Source organism: Gobio gobio, assembly GCF_949357685.1.
Source record: "Gobio gobio genome assembly, chromosome: 20".
NCBI lineage: Eukaryota > Metazoa > Chordata > Actinopteri > Cypriniformes > Gobionidae > Gobio > Gobio gobio.
The window spans coordinates 42,771,277-42,784,177 of NC_137113.1; the positions used below are offsets into that span (position 1 = coordinate 42,771,277).

The window sequence follows — 12,901 nt, forward strand, 5'->3', positions numbered from 1 at the left end:
CACTGATGCCCGCCCATAGCACATTTCAGGACTTTGAGAATAAAGCTTTCATACACAGTGGTTTTCCAACAGGATTTTGCAGAGTCGATACAGGCACCAGGTTTGGGCTTTTAAGCAGAAGAGAGGCAGCCAAGTGAAATATTCAAGGACTGGTGAAGTTATTTTCAATTGACTAAAATGGTAAGATAATGCATTCACAAAAATGTAGTGTAAAAAGCACCATTATAACAAGTGTAATGCTTAAATGGTATTCTATGTTCTGGCAACTTTAAGTTGATTAATCCATTTAGCTGAAACTAACATAACAGAACTGAGTGTTTGCATAACTTGTATGTGGTTTTTTTTTTTTTTTTTTTTAGATGAATGCTTTTGTGGCCTGCCTTGTAGCTTGTTTGTGGCTGGTAGTGTGCACTGACCCAACCTCTGAGCGTAAGTGTTTTTGTCATTTGGTTGCGTTGTCTCTTCTCTGATTAATGTCACTGTATATTGTTGTGTTTCAAACATTTAATGTCTATTTCTTTTGCTTTTTTAGCGTGGTGCTATAACAGGCCATCCTGTAGTAAGTTTTCCCCACCCATATTTTAACCTAAATGACACCATAACAGATGTAGGGTAAACTTAACAACAAAGATAGTAAACCTAATACTTTGTGTGAACTTGTTTTCGTCTCAGGTGATGTCTCTTGGCCCATAACTGCAAGTAAAGACTGTAATGGCACTCAACAGTCTCCAATAGACATCGTAATCGCCAATGTCCGACCTGATGCTAATCTGACCTCTTTCAAATTCACTGGCTATGATGACGAGACCGCCTTGACTGAGGTTAAAAACACCGGCACGTCAAGTGAGTAGATCTCATCTCAAATCATTTTGTACAAGACTTTTTTGTGGTTTAAAATGTGAGAACATGGGGTGTGTTTCCCAAAGTTCAACTCTAGTTCTGTCATTACCAACACCATTCAATGGAACCTTGAAGACCTTACTTGGCTAACGATGCTTTTTGGAAACGCACACTAAAGAAAGAAAACCACTTAAGCTCTAGAGGTTTTTTGAATTTCTTTTACCTTGAGCACTGTTTTTAGAATGTGTCATGCATGGGACGCTGCGTGAGATGTGAGCGCAATGGTCAAGCACGTCCCTGTAGAGCTTGTTTCAATTGAAGCGCCGCAACGTGGAATGAAGACTTATCGGTGTGAACCATTCACTCTGAGTGCATTTTAGCTGGTAAAAACGCTACACTCTCAGAAAAAAAGGTACAGTGCTGTCACTGGGGCGGTACCCTAAGGTACAAAAGTGAAAAGGTACATCTTTGTACCTTACTCACCCCTAAAAGGTACATATTAGTACCTCAAAAGGTACATATCAGTACTTTAAGAGTGCGTGTTAGTACCTTTAAAAGTACATATTAGTACCTTTTCGGTTTTGTACCTTAGGGTACCGCCCCAGTGACAGCAATGTACCTTTTTTTTTCTAACAGTGTATAGATGCAGTTCAGTGAAGCGGAAAATGCCAGGTCTTTTTTTTTTTTTACCGATTTATAGGACGCTGCGTCATGCACGAGATGCTACAAAAGACAAATGCACTGTTAAAATGCATCCATCTAGTGTTACATGGTGTTTTTTTTTTTTGGAAAAGTAGAGCAGTGAAACGGAAAAATGTAATTTGTGTGACTGGCCCCTTAGCCAACCAAATTACTTTTTTTTTTTTTTATTTATTTTTCTCGTTAATGTGAGATGCAGGTAATTCGAAAGGGCGCAATGGCTAGAGGCTTGTTTGACTTAAGTGCCTTTTTTTATTTTTATAATAGTGTCATGTGCGACGCTCTCCAAAAGACGTGAGCTGCGAGCGCAGCAGTTAAAGACGTTTGTCTAACGTGTTTGCTTTGACAAACATGGAAACACTGTTTAGCACAGTGGAATTGAGAATTCGTTCTGTGTGCGCAGCCACTTACTGAATCTTTTAATCGTAAACTGGCTTAGAACAGGATCTCGCCATGTAAAATTTGTTGTGGTTTTATTCTTCAGTTGAAGTTCCCTTTGATCACACGAGACTGTATGTGGAAGGAGGTGATCTGCCAGGCTTGTTTGCCAGTAAGTACCTTCATCTCCACTGGGGTAACGGCAGCGCCATGCCTGGATCTGAGCACACTGTGGAAGGCAAACGATACCCAATGGAGGTATGAGGATTGTAATATATTAAAGCTTTTTTTTTTTTTTTAAATTATTACTGGTCTTATATAAGGTCTTGCATTTCAGTTGCATGTGGTAAATGAGGCCGAACGTAATGGCAGAACATCTGGTGACCCAAAATTGGCAATTCTTGGTGTCTTCATTGAGGTACGTTGCCTTTTCCTCTCATATTTGGAGGAGAACTGCATTTCAACTGTTTTAATTGTAATGCCATCCACAGGCCTCTAATGACACCGGGAAACCGGCGAGCTGGAAGAGCTTAACGTCTTACCTTAAGAAAATTGCCAATGCAGGTTTGGTCATGATCCTAGAGTATGAGGAAAGAAGGGGTTGCATAACGTATGCTGGTAATATTCATAAATGTTTAATTTTGTCTAAGGTGATAAAGCCCGCATTTCCCACAATATATCAATGAATGATCTGCTTCCTGGAGTGGACAGGACAAAATATTACCGTTATCTTGGCTCTTTGACCACACCAAACTGCACTGAAGGTGTGTTGTGGACCATCTTTAAAGATCCCATCAAAGTCAGCCAGGATTTGGTAAGTCTATACACCCAAAATATTTAGGCCTAAATTTAAGTCTTTTCATTTTATTTGCACAGTTTCCATCCATCACTTCGTTCAAAGATTCACTCTCCCAGCCCCACATTTGAGTCTACTCTGCTCTGATTGGTCATAAGGCCGAGTCTGTTGTGATTGGTCTACTGCTTGCAGCACGTCGGAAACACAATGCCTATTACCATATGTGAATTTCAGCTCCAGAGGCTTCCTCAGCCCTTGATACGGAGTGACACGAACCAGAATGATGCCTTTTTATTTATTTATTTATTTTTTTTGTATTAATTCCAGCATGCGTTCGTGTCCTTTTCAAGTGCTTGCAAAGTGGAATTGCAGCTCTAAATGGCATCTCAAGTCGGCAACACAAACCAATCTAATCCAGTCTTAGCTACAACTACAGCGTTTGAGGATGGGTCAAAGTAGACGTTGTTTGAGGGCAGCCAATGAAGATAAACTGACATTATGCAAATGTCTTACATTTATGTAGGTAACAGGAAGTGAGATTGGGATTGCTAACAACTTGTTTCAGTTCAGAATCGATTCCAGGAGACCAATTTATTTGTCATGCCCTTACATCTTCAAAACTTTGCAGAGCTTCTACAGTCACAAAGCTATATTACACTCAAAAAAAAAAAAAATGGTTCTTGGCTCATAGGGGAACCTTTTTTTGGTGCTTCAGCTGTGCTATATAGCATCTTAGTCAAAGAACCGGTGAAGAACCACTGAAGCACCAAAATTGGTGCTATATAGCACTAAAAAAAGGTTCCCCTATGATTGCGAGCCAAGAACCATTTTTGGTGCATACTGTATAGTGTATACTGCATGAAAGCTAATATTTGAAAGCAGTAACTAGGTTTCATTTCTTGCCAAGCAGTTTTTCAATTTCTTTTTAACTAAATGAATTTTTGTATAACTTAATGTTATTTTGACAATGACCGCACTGATTCTAAGCAGTTTGAATAAATGTATTTTGAAAACTCTTAAAGTTAACTTTATGCAAATAGTTGTGCAGAAATCTTACCCATTTAAAAAAATATGTGGACATCAACTATTGATGTATTTTTGATCATCTTCTGCCTTTTAAAAAAAAATGATTTACCTCTCCCTCTAGATTGACCTCTTCACTACGACTGTTTACATCAACCAGACCACTAACTCTCCTCTAATGACCAACACTTTCCGAGGTGTTCAGCCCATCAATGGCAGGGTTGTGAGGTCACAGGTAGCAGGTACCAGATCTACTGGCCTACTCGCACTGAAACCGACCGCAAAACCAACTACACCGAAATTGGCTGCTAAACCAACTACACCGAAATTGGCCGCTAAACCAACTACACCGAAACTGGCCGCTAAACCAACTACACCGAAATCGGCCGCTAAACCAACTACACCGAAATCGGCCGCAAAACCAACTACACCGAAATCGGCCGCAAAACCAGCTACACCGAAATCAAATGCAACAAGCCCATCCCAGGCTCTCATGTGCCCACTTCTGAGTCTCGCCCTCCTGTACTGCATCCTACCTTTATTCTAAAACTGGTCCACGAAATAAGTGTAGTTTTGAAATGATGGCTTTAGTCCTAATTGTATTATCAATTTAAATTTACAGATGTAAAAAAAAAAAAAAAAAAAAAAAAAAACAACACACATATTTGTTAGCCATCTCAAGTAATGTCAATTTTATCTGGTTTAATGTATAGTTCTTGTCAATGTTTAATATTGTTGTGGAACGATTTGTGTATTTATGTACTAAATGCTTGTTTGCTGCAACAGTTTCATACGGAAGTGTCGCTGTCTCCCGGGTTGTGCACTGAAGGTCTTGAACATTTTGGTTGTAGTGCTGTTTTATAGAAGTGTTTGATTTGGTGCATCGTTTTGAAAAACATTTGATCTACATGTGTTTAGACTTTTGGTCTAAATGCATTTATTTTAATATTTGACTACAGTGTCCGCTTTGCTGTTTGAAATGGAAAGTAAGCAGTAAATGTAGGCAACAGGCTGAGAGTGAAGGACATTATATTGATTTAAACATTTGGCTTTTGGAAAAACTGTTAATCCTTTTTCTCGCCAGAAAAGGTAAAACTGTTATTTTTCTTTTTCACTGTAGAGATTGGATTTGTATGTAGTGCATAAGGTCTTTTTTTTGTTGTGTTTTTTTTCTCTCTCCGCTCCCTCCTAAGGTGTCATTGTCTAATATGTGAATGTCTGTCAGCGCTTCAGAGCAGTATTCAACCAGTCATGTTGATTTTTACTGCTTGGCTTTTTTTTAAATGCAAATTGTCGTGAGGGGGGGAGGGGTCATTAAAGTTACTAATTGTATCAAATTTACATTTGTGCCTTTTTTTTTTTTTCTATCAAAGTCATTTTAACTGCCGATGCACGTGTTGTGCTGGATTCCACTTTTCTTTTTTCATATATATATAAATGTAAATATGATGGTCTTGCTCTGTTTCAAAAATATATTGGTGCAAGGGAGATCCCCCCCCCCCCCCCCCCCCAGCAATTCAGTTTAAAAGACGTGTAATAGCCGTCCAAACATCACAACCCTGACTTCTAGGCTAAAACAAGGCAAAATTTGGGCTGTCAGTGAAAATAAGACGTCTATAAGAATAGACTATAGATATCTGAAACAGGTTTTCAAACCGGTCCTGGAGATGATCACAACCTGCACATTTTGTATGTCTCCCATATTTGGCAGCAGAGGTGGACCGTAACTAAGTGCAATATACTTGAGTATTGTACTTAAGTACACTTTACTTGTATCTGTACTTGAGTGGTTTTTATTTTTTAATTTTTATTTTTTACTTTGACTTTAAACTACATTTGAAAGACAAATATTGTACTTTATGGTCCACAAAATTTCTATCAAGGTCCTCAAAATCAATGTTTCTTTAGAAGCTTTGGAAGTCAGTGGATTTTTTTTTTTAGTTTTTTTTTCTTGAAAAGTTTTTTTTTTTGTTTTTGACAGCCTATCAGTAATCACTCTTGTATAGGGTCATGTGGAGTTTTGAACACTGATCAGTATATAACAAAAAAGAAGTTGGTTCCTCTGCACCGTGTGTGCACCCATGGCCATAATTAATAAATATGTTTCAGTTTTCTGAAAAGATTGAAGATTAGTTTAGTTGACATACACCTGATACATGTCTCATAAAATGTTCAAAAATGTAAACGTCTGGCAAAAAGAGAAGAGTAAACAGTTGGGAGAACATCGGATGTGTATCAATGTATTGGATCCATGCATTCACCCTTAAAGAGCTTTGTAACTTTTATACAAGTATTGAAAGGAGTTTAAGGTAGTCATTTGCTAGCACGTTGGATGGAGCATCACTGACTGGCTTAAACCACCAAGATGGCATAGAGTGCATTTATACAACAATGCAACAAAAATAAAATAATGCATTGACATAAAATAAATGTACTTTTGATTCTTAAGTACTTTTAAAAACAAATACTTCTGTACTTTTACTTGAGTACAACTGTTTTTAGAACTTTCACTTGTAACGGAGTAATATTTGACTAGGGGAGAGCGGGGCACAACCTAACACTTTTTGAACGTCTCAGTTTGTGTAAATTCACTTGGGGTTCAGAGTATTTGTTTCCCACATTAATTTCACACATGGTCTAGTACAGTTATGTGGTTATATGTTTCATTAATACAGTGTATACTTTTTTTCTTGATTTACCCCGAAAGAATGCAAGTGAAGTGTGACATGCCCCATAGGTGGGGTACATTGTAACATGACCAAATGACAGCTTAAAATGTTACCTGATATAATCAAAAAAATATTCATGACAAACTAAAATATTTTGTCAATAAAATGAAATTATTCACTTTTTTAAAATAAAGGCATTTTTTAATCATTAAAAATACACAATTTGAGTTGACAACAAAACATCGCTATACAGCTACAGCATAGTTAAAAACATAAAAATAATAATAATGAATAATTTCTGAACATTAACTCTGTCATTATTCACCATTGTCTCATGGTTTCTCAAAATAATTCTTAAAAGTACAGAATATAATAGCGTAGTTCTAATAGGGGCTCAGTGTGACAACACACCCCGCCTGCTCAACATTTAAACTGCGGCTCGTGTCTTCTGCTGTTAGATCAGCATTAAAGAACGATCTCAACTGTTAAATAACTGATATAAGATTAAAATAATATCAGATTTGTCTTATTTTAAATAAACACAAAAAACATAGATCAAATTTAAGTAAGGAATTTACTTTTTCTGTGGTTAAATAAATGTTCAGTGATATCTTCCAAATATTTTGTACATTTTGGCGCAATTATTTCTCTAAATGTTGATATGGCAACTAGTAAATACACTAAGTCTCGTCGTCCTGGCATGTGTGGAATGTTTTAAACCATGTGTGTAACAACTAACCCTGTGTTAGGTTGTGCCCCGCGCTCCCCTAGTACTTTTACTTTTACTCAAGTAATAGAGTTGTGTACGTTGTCCACCTCTGTTTGACACCCACTTCAGGGGCCGATACCATGAAGCCGGTTTAGCTGGCTAGCCAGATATGTTTAAGCTTAGTTTGTGCCAATCCTGGGTTTTAGGTATCATTAAAGTGGTTTGGCTTTTAGCAGTGTTCATCTCCATAGTAACTTAAGCTCCACGGTTAACCTGCTCCAGGGCAGGTTATGTTCTGGATAAGAGATCTCAAACTGAAATTAGACCAATCAGCTGTGAGCAAAGTAACACACCTCTGATGCAATGAAGTCACTCCCCCTGTTTCTACTCCAAATTAAAGGTCACTACACAGCAAATGGTTTTTAAAGACTAAAGTGTCTGGCTTTTAACAATGCTTATTTATTATAATAATAATTGTGAATGACTTAGATATCATTTAAGTAATTATTATACCCTTAATCAATTAAACATGTATCATTTTAGTTAATCAATCATTACTAGGCACATAGTTAAAATTAATATAAATAGCCTATATAAAGGTCATACAAATAAGCTTTAGAATCAATAAATAATGCTATAAAAATGACTACATGTGAGGTTAAATGTTAAATTCTCTCTATATATCAACTAAACTAACTTCATAACGTTTACTTGCACTGACTAAGTAAGATTTTTCTAAGTAAGAAAGTTCTTCTTCCTGTGTAAATTGGTTTAAATTCTTAATATTTTCAATCATGCAATATTCTGCAGAAGAGAGAAATCAATTTCGCTGCTTCTCTTGCGAGAAGTAGATGTCAGTTTCACTGATCCACATCACGTGATTGGCTGTTCACTACTGATGTCACAGCTAAAATCCTAAACTCAGGATCAAAGCCCAAATTGACAGAGAAAGCTAATGATCAGCATTATGGGACCAACAAAGCCTGAATAGATTGGTTTGGTTTTGTCAACTCAAAACTAATCCTGTAACCCTGAGTTTGTTAAACTACCATCATGGTACAGGCCCCTGGTCTACACTGTAAAATCGAATTAGTTAGACTTACTTAAAGCATGCAAACCGATTGCCTTAAAAAACAACAAATGGTGTAATAGGAATAGTATGTTGTGCTAACAAATGCTTAGTATAGTTCCCTTACACAAGAGTTCTAGTAACTAAAAAAAAGAACTGTAGAGAGTACTTGATCTTTTACTTTAGATTTACTATTGACTATAGCTATTGTGTTTTGCATGCAGAATGTTGATGCTCAAACTACCTGTCTGGGGGTGGAGTATAATAGCTGACATCATCAAACACCTGAACCAAATGGGCCTTAATCACACCTGGTGCCACTTGTCTCAATTAAATCACTGATGCCCGCCCATAGCACATTTCAGGACTTTGAGAATAAAGCTTTCATACACAGTGGTTTTCCAACAGGATTTTGCAGAGTCAATACAGGCACCAGGTTTGGGCTTTTAAGCAGAAGAGAGGCAGCCAAGTGAAATATTCAAGGACTGGTGAAGTTATTTCAATTGACTATAATGGTAAGATAATGCATTCACAAAAATGTAGTGTAAAAATCCCCATCATAAGTGAAATCTGTGTAATGCTTAACTGTTATTCGTTTGTTCTGGCAACTTTTAGTTGGTTAATCCATTTAGCTGAAAGTAACATAACAGAACTAAGTGTTTGCATAACTTGTATAGTTTTTTTTTTTTTTTTTAGATGAATGCTTTTGTGGCCTGCCTTGCAGCTTGTTTGTGGCTGGTAGTGTGCACTGAACCAACCTCTGAGCGTAAGTGTTTGTCATTTGGTTGCGTTGTCTCTTCTCTGATTAGTGTCACCATATATTATGTTTCAAACATTTAATGTCCCTTTTTCTTGTGCCTTTTTTTTTTTTTAGCATGGTGCTATAACAGGCCATCCTGTAGTAAGTTTTCCCCACCCATACTTTAACCTAAATGACAAGATGTAGGATAAACTTAACAACAAAGATGGTACCCCTATTACTTAATGTGAGTTTGTTTTCTTTCTGTCTCAGGTGATGTCACTTGGCCCATAACTGCAAGTAAAGACTGTAATGGCACTCAACAGTCTCCAATAGACATTGTAATCGCCAATGTCCGACCTGATGCTAATCTGACCTCTTTCAAATTCACTGGCTATGATGACGAGACCGCCTTGACTGAGATTAAAAACACCGGCACGTCAAGTGAGTAGATCTCCTCTTAAATATTTGTGCAAGACAGAGTTTTTTGTGGTTTAAAACGTGAGAACCAGGGGTGTGTTTCCCAAAGTTCAACTCTAGTTCTGTCCTTACCAACAATTCAATGGAACTTGAATACCTTACTTGGCCAATGATGCTTTTCGGAAGCGCACCCCAGGGAAAAAAAAAACTACTAAAGCTCTAGAGATGTGGTTTTTAATTTTTTACCTTGAGCACTTTTTTCAGACTGTCATGCATGAGACGTGAGCGCAATGGTCAAGCACGTCCCTGTAGAGCTTGTTTTAAATGAAACGGTACACAGGAATGAAAAGACTCATTCTGTGTGAGCCATTCACACTGAGTGCATTTTAGCAGGTAAAAACGCTATAAATGCAGTTCAGTGAAGCTGGAAATCCCAGGTCTAGAGACTATTTTATTTTAAAAGTTGAACATTTTTAACTGATTTTTAGGACCCCCGCTTCATGCATGAGATGTTACAAAAGACAAATGCACTGTTTAAACGCATCCATCTAGTTACTTTTTTATCTTGTGGTAACCCTTTACAATAAGGTTAATTAGTTAACATGAACTAATAATTAACTGCACTTTTTTAAACCATTTATCTTAATGTTAATTTCAACGTTCACTAATGCATTATTAAAATCTTGCTAACATTAATTAATGCACTGTGAACTAACATGAACAAACCATAAACAGCTGGATTTTTATGAATTAACGTTAACAAAGATGAACTAATGCTGAACAGGTGTTCATGTTAACTAATGCAACCTTATTGTAAAGTTGCCTTTTTAAGTAGAGCAGTGAAATGGAAACATTGCTGTTAATGCGAGATGCAGGTAATTGGAACGAGAGCGCAATGGCTAGAGACTCGTTTGACTTGAGTGCCTTTCATTTTTTATAATAACAGTGTCACGTGTGAGGCTCTTCAAACGATGTGAGCTGCGAGCACAGCATTTAAAGACGTTTGTCTTGTGCAGGGCTGTCTAAACTCGGTCCTGGAGGGCCACTGTCCTGCAGAGTTTAGCTCTTACTTGCCTCAACACCTGTCTGGGAGTTTCTAGTATGCCTAAGACCTTGATTAGCTGGTTCAGGTGTGTTTTAATTGGGGTTGGAGCTAAACTTTGTAGGACAGTGGCCCTCCAGGATCAGGATTGGACACCCCTGCTCTAGTGTGTTTACATTGACAAACAATGGAAAAGTAGCACAGTGGAACTGAGAATTCGTTCTGTGTGCACAGCCACTTACTGAATCTTTGAATCGGAAACTGGCTTAGAACAGGATCTCGCCATGTAAAATTTGTTGTGGTTTTATTCTTCAGTTGAAGTTCCCTTTGATCACACGAGACTGTATGTGGAAGGAGGAGATCTGCCAGGCTTGTTTGCCAGTAAGCACCTTCATCTCCACTGGGGTAACGGCAGCGCCATGCCTGGATCTGAGCACACTGTGGAAGGCAAACGATACCCAATGGAGGTATGAGGATTGTCATAAAGTGCTTTTTTATTTATTTTTGTATTTGTCTTATATAAGGTCTTTCATTTCAGTTGCATGTTGTAAATGAGGCCGAACGCAATGGCAGTATATCTGGTGACCCAAAATTGGCAATTCTTGGTGTCTTCATTGAGGTACGTTGCCTTTTCCTCTCATATTTGGAGGAGAACTGCATTTCAACTGTTTTAATTGTAATGCCATCCACAGGCCTCTAATGACACCGGGAAACCGGCGAGCTGGAAGAGCTTAACGTCTTACCTTAAGAAAATTGCCAATGCAGGTTTGGTCATGATCCTAGAGTATGAGGAAAGAAGGGGTTGCATAACATATGCTGGTAATATTCATAAATGTTTAATTTTGTCTAAGGTGATAAAGCACGCATTTCCCACAATATCTCAATGGATGATCTGCTTCCTGGAGTGGACAGGACAAAATATTACCGTTATCTTGGCTCTTTGACCACACCAAACTGCACTGAAGGTGTATTGTGGACCATCTTTAAAGATCCCATCAAAGTCAGCCAGGATTTGGTAAGTCTATACACCCAAAATATTTAGGCCCAAACTTAAGACTTTTCTTTTGATTTGGTTTCCATCCATTTAAATACTTCTCATAATAAACATTGCAAATAACCTCATTTCTCACAGTCTGAACACTGTTCGTTCAAAGATTCGGTCTCTAAGCCCTTCCTTTTCATGAGTCTGCTCTGATTGGTCAGAAATCCCAGTCTGTTGTGATTGCAGTGCATGTCGGAAACACCATGCCTATTACCATATGTGAATTTCAGCTCCAGAGGTTTCCTCAGCTCTTGATACAGTTATACGAACGAGCGATGCCATATAAAGAGAAAAAATATAATCATTCCAGCATGTGTTCGTGTCCTTTTCAAGTGGTTGCAAAGCGGAATTGCAGCACTTAAAAACTGCAAATGTCTTACATTTTATGTAGGTAACAGGAAGTGAGCTTGGGATTGCTAATGGCTAGTTTCGGCAGTTCAGAATGGATTCAAGGAGACCAATTTATTTGTCATGCCCTTATATCTTCAAAACTTTGTAGCGCTTCTGCAGTATATTATACTGCATGAATGCTAATATTTGAAAGCAGTAACTAGGTTTTATTTCTTGCTAGTTTTTCGATATCTTAACTAACTGGATTTTTTGTAATGTTATTTTGACAATGAACGCACTGAGTTTTCAAAATGCATTTATTCAAACTGCTTCGAATCAAAGTCAGATATGCGAATAGTACCAATTTTATGACTGACACATACTACACTAAGTTCATTTAACTTGTCCAAGTGGATGGAAATTTTACTTATGATTCAATTTTCTTTAACTTAATTTAGACCTCAAATAGACGTAAATTTGATTTCTTCTTTTTTTTTCCTCTCTAGATTGACCTCTTCACTACGACTGTCTACATCAACCAGACCACTAACTCCCCTCTACTGACCAACACTTTCCGAGGTGTTCAGCCCATCAATGGCAGGGTTGTGAGGTCACAGGTAGCAGGTACCAGATCTACTGGCCTACTCGCACCAACATCGACTACAAAACCAACTACAATGACATCCACCGCAAAACCAACTACACCGACATCGGCCGCAAAACCAACTACACCGAAATCGGCTGCAAAACCAACTACACCGAAATCGGCTGCAAAACCAACTACACCGAAATCGGCCGCTAAACCAACTACACCGAAATCAAACGCAAGAGACCCATCCCAGGCTCTCATGTGCCCACTTCTTGGTCTTGCCCTCCTGTACTGCATCCTACCTTTGTTCTAAAACTGGTCCACAAAATAAGTGTAGCACTTGATGGCTTTAGTCCTAATTGTATTATCTATTTAAATTTACAGATGTTAAAAAAAAACACGTGCACATTTGTTAGCTATATCAAGTAATGTACATTTTTATCTGGTTTAATGTATAGTTCTTGTCAATGTTTATATTGTTGAAATATTTGTGTATATCTGCTAAATGCTTGTTTCCTCGCTCTCGGCTTGTTTCATACGGAAGTGTCGCTGTCTC

The 12,901-nt window shown here is 37.8% G+C and overlaps 1 protein-coding gene across 1 annotated transcript; it reads left to right on the plus strand.

The window, feature by feature from the left end:
* Positions 1 to 6,444: 6,444 nt before the first annotated feature.
* On the plus strand, positions 6,445 to 12,658 carry ca15b (carbonic anhydrase XVb; the record flags this gene model as incomplete). The annotated part of the gene is made up of 7 exons (XM_079846327.1): positions 6,445 to 6,478; positions 9,196 to 9,366; positions 10,700 to 10,851; positions 10,923 to 11,003; positions 11,077 to 11,149; positions 11,236 to 11,399; positions 12,263 to 12,658. The coding sequence occupies 7 exons, from the start codon at positions 6,445 to 6,447 to the stop codon at positions 12,656 to 12,658; spliced, it is 1,071 nt and encodes a 356-aa protein (XP_079702453.1).
* Between the last annotated feature and the right edge of the window lie 243 nt (positions 12,659 to 12,901).